General features: G+C 41.4%; 1 protein-coding gene across 2 annotated transcripts in view; it reads left to right on the top strand.

The window, feature by feature from the left end:
* Positions 1-12,691, top strand: part of PSTPIP2 (proline-serine-threonine phosphatase interacting protein 2) — a 95,874-nt gene that overhangs the window by 47,828 nt on the left and 35,355 nt on the right. For both annotated transcript variants that reach the window (XM_052660240.1, XM_052660239.1), the window contains exon 3: positions 10,182-10,259. In XM_052660240.1, the coding sequence (XP_052516200.1) occupies positions 10,182-10,259 (78 nt within the window). The remainder of the gene's footprint in view (positions 1-10,181; positions 10,260-12,691) is intronic.

Here is a 12,691-nt window from a genome sequence, read left to right as displayed (position 1 = left end):
GATTGGGGGCAGGAGGAGAAGGGGACGACCGAGGATGAGATGGCTGGATGGCATCACCAACTCAATGGACATGAGTCTGGGTGAACTCCAGGAGTTGGTGATGGACAGGGAGGCCTGGCATGCTGTGATTCATGGGGTCGCAAAGAGTCGGACACGACTGAGCGACTGAACTGAACTGAACTGACACAATATCCTTTCTGTGTTGGTGCTTGTATTTAAGACTGTTAATCTCATCAGCTTTTGCACAGTTAATGTCTCTATTAGACTCTTTAGAAAAGTATCTTTTATGGTTAATAAAATGCAAAGACTGCACCTGCCATTATGCTAGCTTTCACTCTTACGTATTTTCACAGGGAACCTGTTTTAATGAATTTATTTTGAGAAGTTTTAAATCAAATTCTATGTCAGGATTTTACATTAATGTCCAATAGGTGGTTAGATTTGTTCAATATTAAAATAGGTATTATGGTAACTTCCTCATCAGTTAAATTACTAATTTAAAGTATAACATGTTTTTTATTAAGGGAAACTAACTTATAGAGAAGTTTGGCTGAGAATAGACAACTGTTAAGGCCTTTTGTTGTACAGAATCCTGTGCTTTAATAAAATCATGATGTTGTAATAGAATTGTATCTTCCTGAGTAATAATTTTTAGTGTTTCTCTAGTAAATCTTGAATAGCTTATTTAACTTCTGTGGTCAAAAAAATGTTCTGTTTCCAGTCACATGTTCTCTAAATCTTCATGTCACTTATATGTTTTCCATTATTTTTGCTTTACTGTATTTGCCTATATGGATGCTTGAAATTTTAGCTTCAAAGTCGCAATGAATCTGGTTTCTCTTCATTTATTTGCATGCGTCTATCAGCCTAGTGATTTAACGAAGCAGTGTCGAAAGGTAAACTATTTAGTAATTTAGCAGGCCTTTGTTTCTCTGTGAAGTATTAAAGAGTCCTTATTGTTTAAAAAAATAAAAAAATAAAAATAAAAATGAGGATAATCCTGCTGCAGAGGGTGGCTAATGTGACTCAATGAGATTATATCTATAGTCGCCATTTATTGAAGGCGTATTAGTTCTAATGGACAGAGGAGCCTCGTGGGCTACAGTCCATTGGGTCACAAAGAGTCAGCCATGACTGAGCGACTGCACAACAACAGCTATTAGTTATAAACTCCAACATTATTTAAATATATTATCTCATTTAATTCTCAAAATACCCTGTATAGCAAGTTTTATCATCATTATTTTACAAGTGAAGAAACAGAGATTCAGAGAGGTTAGGTAACTTGCCTAAAATCAGACAGGTAATAAAGGGCTAGATCTGATTTCAAACCTAGGAAAGTTGGACCCTGGAATCTGTGCTGTCAACTCCTTCAGTTGAGTATAGTACCTGGTACAGAGTAAGTAGTGGGTGAAAGGTACTCATTACTAATGTTGTTAGATTAAGCCTAGAAGGTAGATAGAGAATATATCAACTCCATTTTACAGCTGAGAAAGCTGAGGTTCAGTGGGGGCTTAAATGACTTGTCCAAGATTATGAAAGCAGTAAATAGTAGAGCCAGGACTTCTTGACCCCACATCTAATTTTTTTTCCACTTTATTTAGTGGTCTCCTAAGAATGTTGTGCATATATTCTTTGAAAAGAGGTTTCTCTGGGAACTGGGTGGTCAGATCAGCCCTCTTAACTGTGTGTTGCAACATGATGCTGAATGGGGAGGAGGGAACCGTGCTTGTGAAACCACTTTGTGAAATTAGCAGCTGTAACTATGGATCCTAGCCCCAGTGCTTTGGGCTCTGGGCTCTTTCCACAAGCTCCTGTACTCCCTCTGTTCTTTTTCAGGGAGAAGTCAACCTATCTTGATTACAGCTCTCCTTCTGGGGTCCTCACTATGGGCCAGCCATCTCTTAGGATGGGCTTGAGAATGATAGATTGCCAAGGTGGGCGTGACCAGTTCCCTTAGATGTCAGCTTCTCATGGTCAAGTTATAGCCAAACCATTATTACTGTATGAGTTTCCCAGGGCTGCTGTAGCAAATTACCGTGAATTGGGTGGCTTTAGACAACGGAAATTTATTCTCTCCTGATTTTCAAGGCAAGAAGTCCAAACTCAGGGTCTGCAGGCTCATGTGCTCATAAAGGCTCTAGTAGAGAGACCGTGTCTTTTTCTTAGCTTCTTGTGTTAAATGAATCCTTGGTTTGCAGCCTCTAACTCCACTCTCTCCTATCATCACTTGTTTTTCTTCTCCTGTGTCTTCCTGTCATCTTCATACTGAATTAAGTGAAAGTGAAAGTTGCTCAGACGTGTCCAACTCTTTGTTGGACTATACAGTCCTGGGAATTTTCCGAGCCAGAATACTGGGGTGAGTAGCCTTTCCCTTTCTCCAGGGGATCTTCCCAACCCAAGGATCGAATCCAGGTCTCCCGCATTGCAGGTGGATTCTTTACCAGCTGAGCCACAAGGGAAGCTCTCTTCTGTTACGTATATATTATTTTGTACGTTTTTATTATGGCCCCTGTTATGTGGACCTCATATTCAGATGAAAGTACTGGTTTACATTCCCTGCTGTCCCTCACCCATGAGCTCTTCTAGGCAGGCCTCATATTTTGGTCACCTCTACGTTCTCCCAGTGTGATGCCTGGCACATAGTAGATGTTCAGTAAATGACAAATTAATGAGCAGATGAGAGGGAAATTTTGGATAGTTGGTAGAAGGGTGATCTAGATAAAAGCCTACTTATTTGGGTGTGATTTTTGCAAAGTCCTAGTGACTCCTTCATTGGCTGCAGGTCCCTGGATTCCACGGCTTCCCATTTGCAGTGTTTCTCAATCTTGTGGTTGTTCACCTGATTTCATGAAGATGAAGTTGTAGTTTCATTTTTATCAAAGCTCCTTGTTTTCTTCAAAGAGCACACTGTTGTGCCTGCTGGAACTCACTACTGTCATCATTCAGTATCTGTGGGGGATTTTTCCAGGACCTCCCAAGATCCACAGCTGCTCAAGTCTTGTATAAAATGGTGTAATATTTGCATATAACCTACGTACACCCCCCTGGATACTTGAAATCATCTCTAGGTTACTTATAATACCTAATGTAAATCCAATGTAAATTCAAGTGTTTTTTTAAGCTTTCTGGAATTTTCCCCCCAAATAGTTTTCATCCTCGGTTGAATCTGCGAATGTGGAATCTGCAGTTGCAGAATCCAGGGTTGTACAGGGCTGACTATACTTGTCAGATTCTAGGACTCTCCATGGGGATCAGATGCTGTCTAAGGTGAGTTCAGATTCCTGGTGCCTTAGTGCTAGAAGAAAGGAATTGAGTAAATTCTGCTCCTAGAAACCACAAAGGATTATCAAGAAATCTTCAGGATATAATTCTGAAAAGATAAACTATATGTACTCTATATAAATATTTTTAATGAAAATAGCCTTAATTCCTTTCTACATGTAAAAATACTAAATGTTCATTGCAGAGGATCATAAAGAGCCTCATCCAGGTTAAGTTAATGAAAGAATACTTCAAGTATCTAGGAAAGGAAACAAGCCAAATTCCCAAAACAGTAATGGACAGCAGGGAAACTGGATCGCCTTGGTCTTCTCTTCAACGACAGAAGCCAATGGAACAAGTTTAACAGAGTTCTGAGGGAAAGTTTTAGAACATGCATTACACCAGCAATATATTTAAATATAAACGCCACACCATCATCAAAAAGTCTGCAAATAATAAATGTTGGAGTGTGCAGAGAAAGGAATTCTCACACACTGTTGGTGGGAATGTAAATTGGTGCAGGTACTATGAAGAACTGTATTCAGTTCAGTTCAGTTCAGTCTCTCAGTCGTGTCCAACCCTTTACGACCCCATGAATTGCAGCATGCCAGGCCTCCCTGTCCATCACCAACTCCTGGAGTTCACTCAGACTCATGTCCATTGAGTTGGTGATGCCATCCAGCCATCTCATCCTCTGTCGTCCCCTCTTCCTCCTGCCCCCAATCCCTCCCAGCATCAGAGTCTTTTTCAATGAGTCAATCCTTCGCATGAGGTGGCCAAATTACTGGAGTTTCAGCTTTAGCATCATTCCTTCCAATGAACACCCAGGGCTGATCTCCTTCAGAATGGACTGGTTGGATCTCCTTGCAGTCCAAGGGACTCTCAAGAGTCTTCTCCAACACCACAGTTCAAAAGCATCAATTCTTCGGAGCCCAGCCTTCTTCACAGTCCAACTCTCACATCCATACATGACCACTCGAAAAACCATAGCCTTGACTAAATGAACCTTTGTTGGCAAAGTAATGTCTCTGATTTTGAATATGCTATCTAGGTTGCTCATAACTTTTCTTCCAAGGAGTAAGCGTCTTTTAATTTCATGGCTGCAGTCACCATCTGCAGTGATTTTGGAGCCCCAAAAGATAAAGTCTGGCACTGTTTGCACTGTTTCCCCATCTATTTCCCATGAAGTGATGGGACCGGATGCCATGATCTTCATTTTCTGAATGTTGAGCTTTAAGCCAACTTTTTCACTCTCCTCTTTCACTTTCATCAAGAGGCTTTTTAGTTCCTCTTCACCTTCTGCCGTAAGGGTGGTGTCATCTGCATATCTGAGGTTATTGATATTTCTCCTGGCAATCTTGATTCCAGCTTGTGCTTCTTCCAGCCCAGCGTTTCTCATGATGTACTGTGCATATAAGTTAAATAAGCAGAGTGACAATATACAGCCTTGACCTATGGAGGTTCCTTAAAAATCTAAAAATGCTATATGATCCAGTAATCCCATTCCTGAGCATATATCCGGAAAAGATGAAAACTCTAATTTGAAAAGATACATGCCCCCCAGGGTTCATCGCAGCACAATTTGTGATAGCCAAGACATGGAAGCAACCTAAATGTTCTTTGACACATGAATGAATGAAGAACATATGGTACATACACACAACAGAATACCACTCAGCCATAAAAAAGAATGAAATCATGCCTTTTGCAGCCACAGGGATGGACCTAGAGATTATCACAGTAAGTGAAGTAAGACAGAGAAAGATGAATATTCTATGATATCACTTACATGTGGAATCTAAAAAATGTGATACTAATGAACCTATTTACAAGATAGAAAAAGACTCACAGATGTAGAAAACAAACTTAAGGTTACTGAAATAGAAAGGGGGGGAAAAGGCAGGGAAGAAGATAAATTGGAAGTGTGAGGTTAATAATTATGTATTACTACTTATAGAATAGATAAGCAATAGTCACCTCCTATTTAGCACAGGGAACTATATTCAGTATCTTGTAATAACCTGTAATGGAAAAGAATCTGCGAAATAATATATAGGTGGACGTATAAGTAAATCACTTTGCTGTATGCCTGAAACTGACACAACATGGTAGATCATCTGTGCTTCAATAAAAAATAATAATCTCAAATATGAAGGCCATAGGTAGATGGCCTCAAATATGAAAGAACTCAGGAAATACTGATGCCCTCCCTTCTGAGCCATTTTGGTAAAAGATCATGAATTGATGAAATCCAGCCAACCAGGAAATGAACCAGAAGGCAAATCTTAGGGATGGAAAAGCTATGGTAACAGGACTGGTCGTCAGCATCGCATTTATTTTAATAGAGTTAAGACTAAACGACTAGGGGAATTATGATTGGAGAAGAGTGTGTGTTACAGACACAAATTAAGTAAAAATAATGTGAAATTATTGAGGAGGAGATGGAGGTACAATAGTGTTAATCCTTTCACCACAGGCTGTCGAGTGTCTGAAACTGACGCTGAAATAGATCATCAAAACATTTTAATGTCTCCATCCCCTTAATTATTTTCATAAACTCCTTTTTAACTTTGGAAGGGTCTTTTAGGAATTTATTTTTCCTGTGCTAGAGAAACACTCGTTTGAAATCCAGCAATTCCTTCAGCTTCCTTTCAGTTTCCTTTTCTTCTGTGAAATTTAGCTAAAATTAGGCTTAATACCTTATTTTTATATTATGTTATTTATTTTTAAAATTTTTGCTGTGCTGGGTCTTTGTGGTGGTGCATGGGCTTTCTACTAGCTGCAGTGTGCGAGGGCGTCTCCTGTGGCGGAACACGGGCTCTAGTGTGCGCAGGCTCAGTAGTTACGGCCTGCAGCCTCTCTAGTTGAGGTGCGTGGGGCTCCGTAGAAGTGGCATACGCGCTCAGTTGTCCCGCACCATGGGGGATCTTAGTTCCCTGAGCAGGGATTGTACCCATGTCCCCTGCATTGGAAGACAAATTCTTAACCACTGGACCACCACGGAAGTCCCAGTACTTTGTTTTTAAATAATGTATAGAATATAGCTTTTAGAATTGATGCTTTTGAACTGTGGTGTTGGAGAAGACCCTTGAGAGTCCCTTGGACTGCAAGGAGGTCAAACCAGTCAATCCTAAAGGAAATCAGTCCTGAATATTCATTGGAAGGACTGATGTTGAAGCTGAAACTCCAATACTTTGGGTACCTGGTAAGAACTGACTCCTTGGAAAAGACCCTGATGGTGGGAAAGATTGAAGGCGGGAGGAGAAGGGCATGACAGAGGATGAGACTGGATGGCATCACCGACTCAATGGACAAGAGTTTGAGTAAGCTCCCGGAGTTGGTGATGGACAGGGAAGCCTGGAGTACTGCAGGCCATGGGGTTGCAAAGAGTCGGACACGACTGAGCAACTGAACGGAACTGATAGAATATAGTCTCATTCTTTTAAAATTACTCATGCCTATCTGTCCATCCATCCTGCCTGCATATCTGTGTAAAGAAATGCCCATTACCATCATCACCGAATGTTAATACTAATTATTTTTAGTTGGTGGATTTTGGACAGTTTGTTGCTTTCTTCTTTGTATTTTTCTTTTTGTTCATTTTTGAACAATGAGCATGTATTATTTTAATAAAGTGGATAAGATTATTTAGAAAAGACAGATGAGAGTGGGAGAAACTATATAACATGTAAGAATACAAATTGAGATGCATAATATATGAAGAACTTCTACAAAATAATAGGAAAAAGGTAAAATGTTCAGTTAAAAAATTGGGGTGATATGCCCATGTAACTCATAAAATAACATATAGAAATAAATATATAAAATGCATAATTTTATATATTTTAAATATATAAAATGCATAATCACTGAAATCAAGGAAAAGTAAATTTAAATCAAGGAAAAGTAAATTTAAATTAAAAGTAAATTTAAACTTTTTTTAAACCTCTCTTGCTGAAGACTAGTGATGACTGATAATATACAGTGTTGGGGAGGGTTTTTGGGAATGGGATTGCTTGCACACTTTTGGTGAAAATATAAATTGAGAAGGCTCTTTTGGAGAGCAATTCAACACTGTTTTCCAGCATTTAAAAGATATATTCTTAACATCTTGTGACAAGACCATAGTGGAAAAGAATAAGAATTTATATATGTATAGTTGAGTCACTGCTGTACAGCACAAATTAACAACTTTGTAAATCAGTTGTACTTCACTAAAATTTTACAAAGAAAAAAAAAAGAAAAGAAAATATAATGTAAAAAAAAAAAGATAGATATATTCTTCTGATCTAGTAAATCCACTTTCTCAGAAGTCCTAGCTTAGCTAGAGAAACATTCTCAGAGATGCCCGTGAATATCTGCCTGAGGATGTTCATTTAACTCTTCTTGGCAGTAGTGAAAAGCAAAGCAATTAGGGTGACCTTGAACTGTGGGAAACGCCTAATTACAAACACGGTAGTTGGCGTGTACTGATAAAGAAAGATCTATGTGACCGACCTATTACTAGGTGAAAACAGAACAGCAAGTAATAGAATGACCTCAGTTATGTAACTATGAAAAGCTGTGTGTTTGTGAGAGATGGCTATGAAAATGCAGAGAAAGGACTGGAAGGATACATAGCAGTTTCAGCAGTGGCTCCTCCCGGGCAGGGGCGTGGGGTTGGGGGAGAGCGTGAGGGGAGGCGTTTGTGTTTTATTTCGTAAGACTGTGTTGTTTGAATCTTTTGCCGTGAGAATGTATTCATACTATACTTAAAAAAATTTTTTTAGCTGGGATATATGAACCTAAAGGTCCATAACTTGATAGTAGGATTTAGATAAAACTGGGGCTAGGACACAAAGTGGAAATGGTGACAGAGGCTGTGGGGAGCAGGAAAGGGGGAAAGGGGATATTTTGTGCTTTAGACAGACCCATAATACCACACCAAGCAACAATGTGAGACATGTGACTGCAGGGTTTCTACTGTGAAGTTCTCATCTCCTTGGTGCAGTTTAGCTACATACTTGAATTGACCATGAACAGAGAACTCTAAGGGCTTCCCTTGTGGCTCAGCTGGTAAAGAATCTGCCCACAATGCGGGAGACCTGGGTTCGATTCCTGGGTTGGGAAGATCCCCTGGAGAAGGGGAAGGCTACCTACTCTAGTATTCTAGCCTAGAGAATTCCGTGGACTGTGTAGCTCTTGTGGCCACAAAGAGGTGGACACGACTGAGCAACTTTCACACATAGTGAAAGTGAAGTCGCTCAGTCGTGTCTGACTCTTTGCAACCCGTGGACTGTAGCCCACCAAGCTCCTCCATCCATGGGATTCTCCAGGCAAGAATACTGGAGTGGGTTGCCATTTCCTTCTCCAGGGGATCTTCCCGACCCAGGGATTGAACCCAGGTCTCCCACATTGCAGGCAGACGCTTTAACCTCCGCACCACCAGGGAAGCCCTTAAATACAAGAATACAGTCTCTCAGAAATCCTCCTATAGAGACACAGAACTTCAGATCCGAGTACTAACATCAAAGATTTCAAGAGAGGAAAGGAAGCCAGGTTGAAAGAAGAAAGGGGAGGAGGCGGGAGGAGGGGGGTGAAAGGGGTGGCCTTACAGACGTCTCCTGCCACCTACAGATACCCAGGCGTTATGGGACTTGACCCTGGGCCTCCAGAGAAGGGAGGACTGAAACTCGACCCTACCAGAAATCAGACCCGGCCAGAACCAGAATTCGAGTTCTCTGCCAAGAGGAGGTGATCAGTCTCCAATCCTCAGCTCAGGCTGAGGGCCCTTCGACCAGATTCCTGCGTCCAGGACCAGGGGACTAGAAAAACACGGAACGATAGGAAGGGTTAAGGAGAGGAAAGAGAGAGGGAAGGGGAGAGAGGTCAATAAAGTCTCTTGTTCCTTACCGGTCGGGGCACTCTGGCCAGTTGTCCGCGTCACGAGGAGACCAGGGACAAAACGGTCCCAGTAGCGGCCGCTGGGTCTGGTCCATTGGCAGGCAAGCTGGCCCCTGAGTACATCGAGTGGTCAGGATGTCAGTCTCAGCAAAGAAGAGTCCCACCGGAGTCTCCATTTGTTGCAGGAAGGCAGACCCCTTCCAGGGCCCGTGTGGCCACAAAGAGATGCACACGATTGAGCAATTTTCACAACATAAGATGTCCTTCAATAGGTGAACAAATAAACTGTAGTACACTCTTACAATGGAATATCATTCATCAATAAGAAGAAATGGGCAATCCAGCCACAGAAGAACGTGAGAGAATCTTAAAAGCATATTGCTAGGTAAAAGAAGTCAGTCTGAAAAAGCTACATACCATGTGATTCCAACTACATGACCTTCTGGAAAAAGCAGAACTATGGAGACAATAAAAAGGAGAACGCTATGGGGCTTCCCTGGTGGCTCAGGCAGTAAAGAATCTGCCTGCAATGCAGGAGACCTCTCAGGTTGGTAAAAGGATACTCATAGAGAAGATGGGAGGGGTAGGCCTAAGGAGTGCAGCATTTGACGGAAATATCTTTTACTCCACTTAAAATGTATACATTTCATATCTGTATAGATTTGTGTAGACTATAAACATATATATATATATATATATATATATATATATATATATACACACACATATATCTTTTTGGATCAGAGTTTTGAAAATTAGTCTGTAATGTAGTAACCTGTGCTGGTCAAGGGACTGTACTTGGTTTGGCCTTAATTATTCACGCTATAGACTTTTTGCTGGAGAAGAACACCATAGAGATGGAGGTCACTGGTCTTTTACAATTCTTCCTGGTTCTGTAGTAGGAGTTTCACATTTTAGAGAATTGTGAACTTCTGTGTAAAAGATGCAATTTTGCCTTCAAGGGAGGTGCCATGTGTCATAAATAAGAATCAGCCCTGAGAAGGACTCAGAACTCTCTCTCCTGTTTTCCTTAGGGCATCAATTGAAGAGAGATATGGCAAAGATCTGCTCAGCCTCGCTAGGAAGAAGCCATGTGGACAGTCTGAGACCAAGTAGGTGCCATGTTTCTTTCTGGTTTCCAGGTTGTCTGATACCACTCAGGAGCCCCGTCACTTCATCAGACAGACCTGGCCAGTAGAGTGAAATGTGTGGGGTGAAAAAAATGTTTACTTTTTTTCTTATTTCTAGTTGTGAAAAATAGAAATACAGAAAGAAATCTAAAATGAACTATGAAGCCATAACTCATTATTAATATTTTCTAAATTTTCCTTGAAGTCCTTTTCTGTGTATACTTTTTATAATAAACTGTGGAAAATTCTGAAAGAGATGGGAATACCAGACCACCTGACCTGCCTCTTGAGAAATCTGTATGCAGGTCAGGAAGCAACAGTTAGAACTGGACATGGAATAACAGACTGGTTTCAAATAGGAAAAAGAGTACGTCAAAGCTGTATATTGTCACCCTGCTTATTTAACTTATATGCAGAGTACATCATGAGAAACGTTGGACTGGAAGAAACACAAGCTGGAATCAAGATTGCCGGGAGAAATCAGATATGCAGATGACACCACCCTTATAGCACAAAGTGAAGAGGAACTAAAAAGCCTCTTGATGAAAGTGAAAGAGGAGAGTGAAAAAGTTGGCTTAAAGCTCAACATTCAGAAAACGAAGATCATGGCATCCGGTCCCATCACTTCATGGGAAATAGATGGGGAAACAGTGGAAACAGTGTCAGACTTTATTTTTTTTGAGCTCCAAAATCACTGCAGACGGTGATTGCAGCCATGAAATTAAAAGACGCTTACTCCTTGGAAGGAAAGTTATGACCAACCTAGATAGCACATTCAAAAGCAGAGACATTACTTTGCCGACAAAGGTCCGTCTAGTCAAGGCTATGGTTTTTCCAGTGGTCATGTATGGATGTGAGAGTTGGACTGTGAAGAAAGCTGAGTGCCGAAGAATTGATGCTTTTGAACTGTGGTGTTGGAGAAGACTCTTGAGAGTCCCTTGGACTGCAAGGAGATCCAACCAGTCCATTCTGAAGGAGATCAGCCCTGGGTGTCCTTTGGAAGGAATGATGCTAAAGCTGAAACTCCAGTACTTTGGCCACCTCATGCGAAGAGTTGACTCATTGGAAAAGACTGATGCTGGGAGAGATTGGGGGCAGGAGGAGAAGGGGACAACAGAGGATGAGATGGCTGGATGGCATCACTGACTCAATGGACCTGAGTCTAAGTGAACTCCGGGTGTTGATGATGGACAGGGAGGCCTGGCGTGCTGCGATTCATGGGGTTGCAAAGAGTCGAACACGACTGAGCGACTGAAGTGAATTGAACTGAATGCATAATTTTATGCTAGAAATTCAGTAGAGTGTATTATTGTTTTATATATATATTTGTAAATGTGTATATGTTATATGAAACACATAGTTTGTAATAGTTATGAGAGACTGTCTTTGCATCATTTCATAGTTCTCACCATTGATGTTTGGATTCTGTACCTCGATTATTCATTCTTCCATCATTCATTGAACACTCTTGAGGATACAGAGATGTCCAGACATGGCACCTACTTTGGGAACACAGTCCTTCACGTGCAGGGCTGACTTGGGCAATCATATGGGATCATATAGGATCATATGGGATCATATGGGATCGCAAATGCAGATCGGCTTCAGCACTGGTTTCATACTCTTTGTACTGATATGTGCTCCGTCACCAGTCATGTCTGACTCTGTGCGACCCCACAGACTGTAGCCTGCCAGGCTCCTCTGTCCATGGGATTCTCCAGGCAAGAATATTGGAGTAGGTAGCCCTTTTCTTCTCCAGGGGATCCTCCCGACTCAGGGATTGAACCCACATATCTTGCATTTCCTTCATTATCAGGAGGATTCTTACTCTTTGCTGTCACTATTTGAAATTCTTAGTGATTTATAAACAAAGAATGGCACATTTTTGTTTTGCATTGGGCCTCACAAATTATGTAGCCAGTCCTATGCACATGGAAATTTCTCGATTCCTTCTGTAAGGTAGCACATGGAGGGAGACTTGGGGGAATAGTTTAGGCAGACCTTTGTAGATCTCTGCAGATGAAATCGTACCTCATGCTGTCGTGCACACTGCTTTGTGCTGTAGACAGCAGCAAACCTGCCCTGAGGTCTGTGTCCTCTCAGAAGCAATAGTTGGAGGCAGACAAGACATTGCCCTTCCTTTTCTCTTCTCTTGATCCTAAGACACACACACCCACACCCGCACACGCACTCATCCCAGATTGCAAAGTACTGGATTACTGAGGAGGAGGAAAACACTGGGAGATATTTAAAGTAGTAATAGTTACATAAGGCTTTAAAAGGGGCTGCTGCACCTGTGGCTCAGTGGTAAAGAATCTGCCTGCCCATGCAGGAGACTCTGGTTCGATCCCTGGGTCAGGAAGATCCCCTGGAGAAGGAAAGGGCAACCCACTCCAGTATTCGTGCCTGGAGAA

Source organism: Budorcas taxicolor, chromosome 22 (assembly GCF_023091745.1).
Source record: "Budorcas taxicolor isolate Tak-1 chromosome 22, Takin1.1, whole genome shotgun sequence".
Lineage (NCBI taxonomy): Eukaryota > Metazoa > Chordata > Mammalia > Artiodactyla > Bovidae > Budorcas > Budorcas taxicolor.
The sequence above is the reverse complement of the archived record's forward strand: the minus strand, read 5'-3'. Positions and strand labels throughout refer to the sequence as shown.